The sequence below is a fragment of the Cucurbita moschata genome, unplaced genomic scaffold (genome assembly GCF_002738365.1).
Source record: "Cucurbita moschata cultivar Rifu unplaced genomic scaffold, Cmos_1.0 Cmo_Scf00017, whole genome shotgun sequence".
In the NCBI taxonomy this organism is placed as follows: Eukaryota; Viridiplantae; Streptophyta; class Magnoliopsida; order Cucurbitales; family Cucurbitaceae; genus Cucurbita; species Cucurbita moschata.
This window is the reverse complement of record NW_019268533.1, coordinates 4,716,176-4,728,112: the sequence shown is the minus strand read 5'-3', so window position 1 is coordinate 4,728,112 and position 11,937 is coordinate 4,716,176. Positions and strand designations below refer to the sequence as shown.

General features: G+C 35.0%; 1 protein-coding gene across 4 annotated transcripts; it reads left to right on the top strand.

Moving 5' to 3' along the window:
• Window positions 1-724: 724 nt before the first annotated feature.
• On the top strand, window positions 725-11,650 carry LOC111454972 (protein SHORTAGE IN CHIASMATA 1). 4 transcript variants are annotated; one of them, XR_002712524.1, is made up of 11 exons: window positions 725-1,072; window positions 2,695-2,781; window positions 2,870-2,953; window positions 3,055-3,126; window positions 4,238-6,213; window positions 7,255-7,462; window positions 7,619-8,113; window positions 8,985-10,655; window positions 10,738-10,876; window positions 10,953-11,036; window positions 11,440-11,650. XR_002712524.1 is itself a non-coding variant. In XM_023096469.1 (10 exons), the coding sequence occupies exons 1-9, from the start codon at window positions 755-757 to the stop codon at window positions 10,840-10,842; spliced, it is 4,998 nt and encodes a 1,665-aa protein (XP_022952237.1). In that variant the 5' UTR covers window positions 725-754; the 3' UTR covers window positions 10,843-10,876; window positions 10,953-11,650. The 4 variants fall into 4 exon arrangements, 3 of the variants coding, with proteins under 3 accessions (XP_022952237.1, XP_022952236.1, XP_022952235.1); XM_023096469.1 differs by having other exon boundaries at window positions 2,695-2,775; window positions 8,997-10,655; window positions 10,953-11,650; XM_023096468.1 differs by having other exon boundaries at window positions 8,997-10,655; window positions 10,953-11,650.
• Window positions 11,651-11,937: the final 287 nt, after the last annotated feature.

Here is an 11,937-nt window from a genome sequence, read left to right as displayed (position 1 = left end):
ACAAAGTACACCCTTTATTTGACAATTTAGTCACTTTTTTACTACACCTTCGAGGCTCACAATCTTTGTTCGATATTTGAGAATTCTATTATCATGGCTAAGTTTAGGGTATGACTCTGATATCGTGTCAGGAATCACAACTCTTCACAATAGTATGATATTGTCCATTTTGAGCATAAGCTCTCATTGTTTTGCTTTTGGCTTCTCCAAAAGGCCTCAAACCAATGGAGATGTATTCCTTTACTTATAGACCCATGATCATTCCCTAAATTAGCCAACGTGGACTCACTCCTAACAATCCTCAACAGAAGAGACACACCATTGTTCACACTAGCTATGGAGGTTTGAAAAATGGACGAAGATGTCTCTCCCATTTGAGTCGTCTTTGTCGTATCTTGCTAGAGCTGAACTAATTACAATAGTTTATTTTTAATATTTTTAAAAGTATATGAATTTTGTAAATAAGATATTTTAAAAATAGAAAGAGCAATTCCAAAAAGGGTATCTTCTTTTCTCTAATCTCTAAATTTGATAGAAATATCATTAAAAAGATCTCTAAAAAGGAAAGGAAAAGGGAAGAGGAATGAAATGAATTACATCGCAATAGGGGTATTTTTGTAAAAAGTAAAGCTATTTAACTAATATAAAATTTAAAATTGGGGGACATATAATGCCCCCATTTGCAGCGCCAAATTCAGTTTAGCTTCACCGTGACCGTTGTCGCTCTTTTCACTGTCTCGCTCTGTCTTTCGAAATGCGAACTCGGTTCCTCAACATTGATTTTTTCGCTCCAGGAAACGAATCCTTTCACCGCCTTCCTGTCCCTCACCTCGTTTCTAATCCACTTTCCACTGTCGGCGACCTTCTCCACTTCGATTTTCTCCCTGAAATCTCTCTTGGAATCGATAGCTTATCAATCGATTCTGCTATCTCCAGGTTCTTTGACGACGTTCTTCCGCGTAGAATCGTGGATGATGATGTTTATCGCGATGCTGGTTGTCAGTCTTCTGGATTTCATGGTTCCGCGGAGAGGATTTTCTCTTCGGAAAGTGTTGGAACTCGACTTCGGGAGGTAAAACTTTTTGCTCAATCAATGCTATTCAATTTCATTACAGATCTCGAGTGAATGTTCTGTACTTCTTGTGGCTGTGAAAAAAAATCTGTTCGTGAGAGATTCTACGAAGTTTATGTTTAATAGCATAATAAGCTTGATTAAGTCTAGGAACGGTCTTTAGCTCAATTTTTACGATTCTCAAGGCTTTCTAATATTCTTCAGAAGATATCCTCATTTCTGCTTTAATTACGTGATTATTTTTATGTGAATCCGAAGCGGTGACCGAACTCAAGAGTCACGTCATTGTGAGGCAACAAATTGTCAACTGAAAGGATTGTTAAAACATGAAATGATTTCCAATGGATATACTTTTATGCATGATTTTCATGTAAAGCCGATTTGAGATGTTTCGGATGAACTTTTGTGGTTTTATGTTTCTGTCTTCTAATCTAACTTTTTCACAGAAATGCATCTTCAAAGTGAAATATAATCTATATAATACAAAAAGCCTGCCATACAAGATTTCTCACGCTAGGGAACCACAACCACGTAGGGCAATGTTGTTTCTTAAGATGGGGAGAGCGAAGAGAAAACTTGGTGTCTAGGAGAATGACTTCTTCCTTCACCTGTAGTTATCAGTACTTGATTTGATTGCAAAATAGCACGTTTGCTGACAATGATTAAAATTGCTGTTGACTGGATCGCCTCTATATTGTCGAACCCAACAAATGTAACTTATCAACTAGATGAGCTGGGACGAAATAACAATACTCTAGCACTTTAAAGTACATTTTGATTCTATTTTTTGTTTAACAAATGTGAAAAATACTAATATACAACGTCAAAATGAGTTAATTTTTATCATACTTCATAACATTTCTTTTCTTCTTCGACAATAATAACAATTATTATTAATAGTATATAGATTCTCAGTAATGTTTTTATTATTATTATTATTTTTTATTTTTTTTTTATGTACATCACCTTTGGACAACCTTTAAAATTGTCATCTTAGACCTGAAACACCGCTTCTATCCTGATATATTTATTTAAAAAGATAAAATTAAGATTGAATTGGAGAGTAACCATCGAGTCCTTGAGACAATGTTTAAAATTACTACATTATGGTTACGAAGTAGCAACTCTTGAGGTTCTCATATTGATGTATCAATACTGGCTACCCAGATTATGGGCATTCTTCAGTGTAGTTTTGTGATTCTCAAGGTAATATCTTGGAGGTTCTCGTAATTTCTAATTTTATTCGTTAAATAAACGTTTCTCCATTGAAGGAAAATGTAGTTAATGATTCAATAGTTAGGTATAAATTAGATTAGTATTAGATTGAGTAATGTCACAGAACGCCTATCATTCTAACTAAAAAGAAACCTCCATGATTTATTTTGCAACCTGCACTAGGAGAACTAGTTAGAACCAATCTTGACATACCATTTCTTCTTTCACCTTTTTTGGGCAAGTTTTCATGTGTTTCCTCAAATAAAATAATCATGATTATGTTTTTTTTAACTCTTCATCTTAAACTCTAGATATTTTTCTTTAAAGGATTCTGGTAGTGGTATGTACCTCCATCACTTAGTCAGCATTTCCTCTTTCCTTTTCTTGTTCATTTTTGTGGATTGCAGGAAGAAGCTAAGGGTACTTATGAAGATAATATGGAGGGGAGTTGGAAGAATTTTGGATCTGAAACTTCAGAGATGGAATTCGTAAAAGTGCCCTTCTAGCTTTCTTGAGATAAATTATTTTGTTGCATTGTTATGGTATAATGAGGATTTGAATATATAATATATGTTGTGGCAGAAGGATATTGGGACTGAAATACGGAATAGAAACTTTTCAAATGATATGATCCAATTTGAAACACCTCAGCTTGATACGTTCTTGGTATGGTGTATGACTATTTAAAGTGAAGAATACATTTGTGGTTTATTCTACTTAACTGATCTTTGGTTACGTTGTGTTAATTTTTTTGCTCATATCTGTAGGAAAATGCCTTCTTGTTTGAGAAGGAGGAGGTACAAATTCTGACGGCAATGCCAGAGGTTGAATTTGATCTTGTAAGTGGAATATCCTTGTAAATAATTCCCGTAATTGATGTGATAAGCTAGATTTCATGTCGTCCATAGTGTTGCTAAAGAGAACAGGAATATTAAGACTTTCAACATTTTTTCATTCTTAGGATTCTGATGGACAATGGAACAAGAAGTTATGACATCTTGTTTAGAAGATAGTATTTGGGTACAAGAAAAATAATTAAGTTATTATAATTGATTGATAATGGTATAAGCAGTTGCCTTAGTTTAGAACAAGGAAGATGATAACGTTATTATAATTGGTAGACAATGGATTAGGACGTTACGAATGACATTATTTTAGGATAAAGAAAATTGTAAAGTTATTATAATTAGACAGACAGGTGCAAAACGTTCTGCATGTCTTTGCACCTATCTGAACTCTGAAGTGAAGATTTTGCTTGGAAGAAGATAACGAGTTTTCTCTCATTCTTATTGTGAGATTAGAGGATTGACAACTTAAGATGTATTGACTGAGAAATAATGATTAATTCGCTTAGCTTTTTCATAATGCACAGTATTATGTGCATTACTCAACTTTTTATTTAAGCCATATTTATGAAGAATTATCTCGTCAGTGGCTGTTGAAGGATAATTAAATAATTTAATGGAACTAGTTGACTTCCTAATTTATCTTTTTGGATTTATTTATATTTAGTTAACTGGTATATAGAGATTTCAATAATATAGATTATCTAGTGATTTAGAAATAGCATTTCTCCCTTATAAAAAGGGACATGTAATTTCGAAAATTAATAAGAAAAGAGTCAATTTATACTTGCAACAATGGCTTTCAAAAGTTTACATATATTGCTATAATGCTGGTGATGCCAGTGTAAACCTAACTGTCGGCAGGTCTCTCATAGTTATAACTAACTAACTCTTCTATTCAAGGTTTTCTCTACTATTTCTTTCACATAGATGAACTTTCTTATTTTCCGGGTATCCTCTCTTCTTATAGAACTTTAGTTTTTGTGTGAAGTCTGCAAATCTAAAAAAGTCACATGTATCTTCCTCATGTTTTTTTTTTTTCTTCACAATTTTTAATGGTTTCTCGTTATAGGTAAAATGACGATAATTTGGATATTTATTGCAGGAGACCCTTAATCAAGGGCTTCTTAAATACCCTTCCGAGGTCAAAGAATCAATTTATGATGTTGAAATCATTCCCTCAGAATATCTCTTGGACCAAGAATCTTGCTTGTTTGAAGATGATTTTGCTCAGGACCAGAAGCTATCGCATCAATTCACCTTTCCCTTTTTAGAAGTAGACGAGATGGTTCTTGAAACTTTGGCATTCTTGTCGTTGCAGGATGAACTTTTCTTTATTCTTGAGAGTACTGAATCAGCTCACATGATACATGATGATAATTTACTTGTCAATAATGAAGAATACTTGTCCTCCATGAGGTGTGATGCTGAAGAGTTTCTTTCAGATCATTTTTTGAGGCCATGTGGTGTTTCTGAGTTGGCATCCCCTGACATATCTGGAGGATCGTCTGACTTAATGAGCATGATGGAAACTTTGGAGATTGCAGTGAGCTCTGAAGTTCAAACAAAATCAAGTTGTGATTTGTCTGTAGAACCAGCTATTTTTGAAGAATTCCAGCTGCTGGACACATACTCAAATCAACATTTTGGAGCCATCTTTGATTTGGAAGTATCGGCCATGTCAGAAATTACTGACTGTACATCCATTGAAAACACGAATTTCAAGAGTTTCAATGAATTGATTGTTTGTCATGAACTTGTCCTCGTAGATGACACGTTCAAATCATTACCTGTGCCTATACTATCTAGTCAGGGATCTGAAAAACTCCTGAATGCCTTCATAGAGGATGTTCTAGCCAACCTAAATAAACAATCATTATCAGCTTCCGATGGCATATATTTGGATTGGCATCTATTGGATGAAAGTAGCTACAGCTCTGGACTTTATTCTTCGTATCAGAATATGTTGGAAGAAATTAATTTGAAACCCGTAGAATTTGACCGGGAACCTTGTGAAAATGATGGTATATTTTATAGATACGTTTTCTCAGATGATGCTTTAGTAAGGGAAAGAACAGAAGACAAGGGTGAACTAAAGGAGTCTTTTCCTGAGGGTATTCCAATGCTTTCTGGTCAAACTATTGACGTTGCTTCAAGCATATTATTGAATGAAAGATGTCAACAAAAAGAAAGGCAAGGTCTTGCAGCTGTTGGAAATTCCGAGAAGGCTTTATCGTCATGGAAATCAAAATCAGAGTCCAACGATCTCAAGTTTTTCTTGAATTCTCAAAAACCTGTTGGCGTGAGAAAGAGTGAATCTGTATTTAGTGAAATTGACACCAATACTACTCTCCCCAAGGTTCCACGTGATGGAATATTGACTAACAAACCTTCTATGTCCAGTGCTGATGATAGTCTGAAGCAATTGAATGTTGCAGTACATCAAGTTTGTCTGTCTGATAACATTCTACATCTCATTAATAACTCTGAGAAAACTTATCTCGCTATCTTGCAGAATGAGACAGAGCTGAGGAAGAAATATCTTCCTTATGTAGCTGAAGATTATTTATTAATGCTCAGCCTTCCGAAACAGAAGTTGATAGACTGTATTAAGAAAATATATCTGCAAGGGACCAATACTTACTGGGAAGAAAAGATAATGACATTAGCCACGTTATATGCCACTAAACAGATAGTTTGGTATTTGTGTTTCTATGGTATCCACCCAGCTCATCTATATCTAAAGAAGTTATGTCAGAGCTCGGAGTGCTTAAAATCGAGGTTGGGTTTCTTGGTGTCATCGATTGAGGAAGCAGGAAAAATGGTTGGCAGAGAAATTACCATATCGCATCCGGCACTTACTACTATCCAGGAAATCTTATGCTCAAGGACTTCTACCAGTAGTCTCAAAGTTCTGGTTGTAGCCAACCAAATTTTCTGGTGGTCATTGGAAAAATTGCTCGGGTCCTTGGGGATATCCTTTGCAGAGATAAATTATGGGAGTCTTACAGTTGAGCAAGTATCTAACGCAAACGCTATGGTTGATGACCTTGCTTCCAATTGTTTATTGGTATCCCAAGAGTAAGTTCCAGATTTAGTAAGTAAACACTTCACAAGCTACTTGTTGTAGGTACATGTTTTAAATGCTAAATGAAACTAGAAACTTAACATGTAATGAACGATGAGGGAGGTTTCATGGATAATTAAACATTCACTCATTAATTATCAGTTGTTGACTTTAAGCGTAGGTTATGCAGCAACAGATGAACGCATGTTATGAGTTTTATGAGATAACTTTATTTTCTGCAATTAGGTTTTTTTTTTCCCTAGTGCATTATAGATATATTTTTTTCTCATGCTAGTATTTAATTTGTTTTTCAATGTTCATCACTCAAACGAATTATAGCCATAAATTGGGAATATTCAATGTGAAATATCATGCATTTGCATGTAGATAATCCATCACAGGCAACGTTTAAATGAAAAAAGGACTAGGGAGAATACCCTACGCAATGACACCAAAGGGAAAGAAAACCTATTTTCATCAAAATATTTTTCCTTTATGGAATATTTTGCATCCAGGGCTAGATATAGTGTTGTATAGTTTAATTTAAAACGAATTTTATTCCTTAGGTTTTAATTGATGAGAAGAATACCTTCTCCATTGATATAATGGATTTGACTTGTACATGTCCATTGGAGTGCTTTTTATTTTTTATATTTTCCCCTTGAGCTTAGTGTCATAGAGAACTTGTTCTTTTTCAAAAATATGTTTGTAAATTGTTGTTTTTTTCCTTTTGGTATTAAAAAAAAAAAAAGAAAGAAACTAGCTGATGCTCAAGCAGAGATTCAAATTCAAGTGTTGAGGTAAATTTTCATTTTTTAACAATTGTGAATTGTGACATGGTGTTCCATGCTTCTTGTATGAGTAAAAATTAAATCGAAATAAGAACGTATGGAATCCAAATGCGATAATCCTGGTATTGCAACTTTCAGAATATTTTTTCATCCAATTTTTGCCTTTTGACTTCGGGTCGAGTTCTCAATTATTATTATGGCACATTCTAAATTCAATGATGTGTTTGGAAGAACTAAAAATGTTGGTTCTTCCCCAATTTCAAGGTACATATCTGGGAGTTTTCCATTCAATAAATTTAGCATTGTCTTGGAATATGGAGGTCTGAATGGTTCTTCTCAGATCTCCGCTTACTTTTCAAATTTAATCGACATGCCTCATCTACACTTCATAATGTTGGAACTGGATAAGTGTGGCAATTGCAAAGCATTTTGTGAAGGTGTTGATTTTCCTCAACATAATGAACTGACAATCGTAAGTTTGTTCCTCATACAAGTTTGCTGCTATATTGCTATTAAGTAATGCCAATGATTATTATGGGATTACATGCTTTTATTGAGTTGTAAAAATATGTTACCATACCTATCCTTAAATTTACAATTGATTAATTCTTTCTGCATCTGTTCTTAGGAAGAGAAGTCTTTGGTGGAGAATCAGACCATGATGTTGGAGAAATTGTTGAACTTTTTACCTGTTGAGGAAAAGTATATATTGGCCTCTCCAAAGAAAACAATAGAAGCAGAAAATCGCAGAGTGCCTCTGCGAGCACCAGTAGAACCAGTCTCAGATAAATCTCAATATACTGACCTTGTGTCCTTTCCTGAGGCAATTATTATTGTGAACACTCAGAAATTTGAAAAGGAAATGATTGTATGTAGAAGAAGTTCCTATCGAAGAATTCTTGCATTGGAGAAAGAAGGAGTGCAGGTTGTGGAACGAGATCTGTGTTTGCCTGTGGATCTAATAATTGCTCCTGGAATTTGCTTATTTTGGTATGACTGCACAAATATTGACAGGAAAGGCAGTACTTCAAATGAAGCTTCTTTGTGCTTGAATTTATGCATAGAGAATATTGCAACAGATGTTTTGACCTCTCTAAGTTTCGCTTTTCGTGGTTGCGTCCTGGTAATTTTTCTACTTTATGAAGACTGTTTATTCTTATTATTTGAATAGACTTTTTCCCATTACCTTCATTTCTTCTCTTTTTGACTCCCTTCCTATGCAATTGACATTATTGTCATAGTTTTATAACTGAACTACTTTAGCATAGTCTTTTATTCTTCTTGAAGATGCCAGAGTTATCTTTAATTTTTGTTGAAAGTTAGAGACAGGATCTACCTGCCAGCTACATGCTATAGCTCTGATGCTGAACATGAAAAATCATTGTTTTAGTTATGAGTTAGGAAGGTGCCAAAAAATGAAAAATTTGTAAATTGCACAGGAGGTCGAACCAAACGAGGAATTTAACAGCTTGTTTTCATGTCTTGGGTAGAGGTTTATTAGAATCCAGGGAAGTTGATTGAAGCAATATTTTAGATATAAAAGTCTGATTCTGTGAACTTGTCCCTTCTCTATAAACACTGGCACTTGGTTTGTTCGTGGAAAATAAGAGTCCTTAATTTCCTGGAGTTTGCAAACAGGCATGTATAATGTTTTTCATTTTCTTTAATGATTCAAGACTTGGTTCGTATTCACTCATTTTTTATATTTCAGTTTTGAAAAGTGATGACCAAATTTGTGCACAAATGAAAAAGAAACTTTAGTCAAGTGATTACAGTGTATGCAGGATCTGTCATTGTCTCTAAAATCTTTTTCATTATTAGCTATACTTCAATTCCTGCATTTGCTTTCATGGACATGGAATTTTTTTCATCATAGTGCAGGAATTAGTTGGTTAAAAGAGCTCAGTAGACTGATTGTTGCTTGTTATTGGTATATTATAATCAGGTGCATAATCCCTGATATTGGTTATTCTCTCTTTTGATACAAATAGTAGATTTCTTTTCAGGTCTTCGAAGGAGAAATCAGTTCCCTTTCCATCGTAATGGAATCATCAGATGGACTTTATGCTGCAGCAGCAAGTTTAGAAATTGATTTTCAGCTCTTCTGTTCCTATTCATCTGAGTTGACGGATGAAATTATCCTAGGCTGCATTGAAAATGTTTCTAAGTTGATGACCAGGCGCATATACCCCAAGATGTCTGAATCAGAAACTCTTGCTGAATCATTTCTTACGAGTTTCCCTTCAATTAATCCTTTGATAGCTCACGGGATACTTTCTTCAGAAAGCCTTCTTGCTGACTTTCTAGAGTGGCCACATGAGCGCAGGCTCCATGCAATTAGAAAATATAGTATTCCCGATGACTGTATCTCTCTATTTAGTGCTCTGTGCAAATATGGTGAGCGGGAGGATTCAAAATCTGTGATGACAGACTGCTCCTCTTCGCTATCTTCTGGTGCTGATTCAGAAAAGTGTCACTTTAATGGTAATTCTGAAAGGAAGAGAAGAAACTTCACTGGTGGTACCCAATGCATTGAGAAAAATACGGATTGCTTGTATTCCAATACGCTGAATCCGTTTACTGCTGGCACTGCAGAAACTTTAGTAGCATCCAAGTCATTTGGTTCTCAACTGTTTGAAGATCCCGAAATATTTTGTGATCTCAAAGGTTTATCTTCATCTGTAAATAATTTCTTTGATCAAAACCATAATCTAGCGTCTTTTGATGCAACTGTATCGATGGATCCTACCAGGGTCTGCAAGCCACGTGATTGTTGGATCTCCACAGCTCCTGAAATATCCGATGAGATTAGAAGACATTGTTCACCATTTGTCCAAAATCAGGGTTTAGACCGAAGTAAAAAGAAAATACACAGCTTTCATAATATGAATAAGTCTGAGAATCACCATGAGGAGCTTATAGCTGAAGTAGACAACTTGATTGATAACCCTGTATTAAAAGATCACTTTGCAACTATGGCTCCTATGAATTTCTTGCCTTCGATGCTTGAGAATGAAACAGATTCATCAAGAAAGTCTAAAATTCAAAGAAGATTGTCTTATGGACAAAGCGATCACCCTTTCTGTGCAGTTGATGTTGGGAACAACTCGAGTTCAGATTTTTGGAGTTCTATCAATTTGCATGGACAGAGTTCACGAGGATTGGACAATCAGTTTCCAGATCCTAGTTTCGAACCCAGTATTATGCCTCTTAGGTACAAGGATGATCATTTAGATGAGGGTTTAACACAAAATCATTTAAGAGATTCAAAAGTATCGTTTTCACTTTCAGAGAAGGACACATCACATTCTGATGTAACCCCATTGTCCGTTGCTCTCCGTTCAAAACATCTTCAAGAAAGTTCACCTTGGACTATGGAATTTCTTAACCGAATTAGGGAAAAGAGCAGAAATCGTCAGCATTCGGTTCCACGTGGCTCATCTTCACCTTTTCCTGAGAATTTGGGTAATGTAAAAAAAACTGTTAAAAGAAGAAGTCCCTCCATTCTTGAATTTTTCAAGTACCAAGGGGGAAGCACTCTGCGGAAGAAACCGGAACAAAAGAGACACAAACCATCAACACAATCATCAAACTCATCCAAGAATGTCTTAGTTGCAACTCGTGAACTTTCTTCAGGGACGCCTATTGATAAAAGATCAAGACAGGTTTATATGTGCTTATTTCTGATACCACATGTTAGACAGTTTTCTACATTCTTTAAAACAATTTCTCTGAAATCACTTTCAGACTTTATCTTATGCAACTGATGGCAATGGGAGCCAAACTAAGCTGGTCTGGAGCAATGACAATTATGGTTTAGGAAAAAACTCACAGAAACTTGGTAATAAATGATCCAATGGAACTGCATATGCTGGCAAACTAACAGGTCATTATTTCTCTCTTTCTTCTTTAATTTTGTATCTTTGAAGTTATAAAATACAGTAATTATGCTTAATGTGCAGATTTTCATCAGCGAACTATTCTAATACAACTGAAATGGTGATACTGCAGCTTAATCGCAAAGATATATCCTTGATATTTCACTGGTAAGCTTTATTGGATCCACAACCATATCTTTTAATAGTAAATTAGAAGCATAGAATTCTCATATCGACATTGTCCCATCAACTCATGATTAGTGGCAAACTGATTTTAGCCTGTAGATGAAACTGTTATTTCTCTTTTGCGTAAAGAATATGCACTTTTACTTTAGAAGCCTTACTCCAGAAAAATTAAATAAAACCATTTCTTCAAGTAATGCCAATAGTTTTAGTTTCCAAACATATAAATTTGGAGTCGTCTCGATTGGATCTAATTTCACCTATACATTTGTGACTAGAACACTGTTAATTTGTAGGAAGTGTTAATATAACAATTTTGAGAGTGATGTTTTGGTAATTTATGTTCTGTTATTTCAAAATCTGTAACTTGCGAGGTGCCACACTGCAGCTGCGCTGTCGTGACCTTGACAGAGAACCAAAGCACTGGGATCATCCTCAGATGTGTTCAAACATCCTGTATCTTGACAAGCTTAGAATTTTATTATGTTCATACTCAAATACCACTTTACCTAATTTAATCATGAAAGGAAGATTTCTGTCCATGTTTGGGAGCTCCTTATTCATGATTCTAGCAAAATGCACTGCATTGAATTTGTTACCGTGTCAAGATGAGTGGATAACTTAAAACTGACAGTTTTTCTCTTCATAGATGGAATCATGATTTTGATCATCTTAATAAAACCCTTATCTAGAATGGAGGCTCAAGAACATAAAAGTGTTGACTATGATTATACCCTTTTTACCTAATTGTTACCATTAACTTTCTGAACCCAGCACATTGCGACCTTATTGGAAGCTAACTCTATAGGAAAAAATATCTGGAATATAAGGCCCCCGATTTGTAGTTTGGTGCTGAAGCTTGAGGGTAAGAAAAATGGGCTCGTCT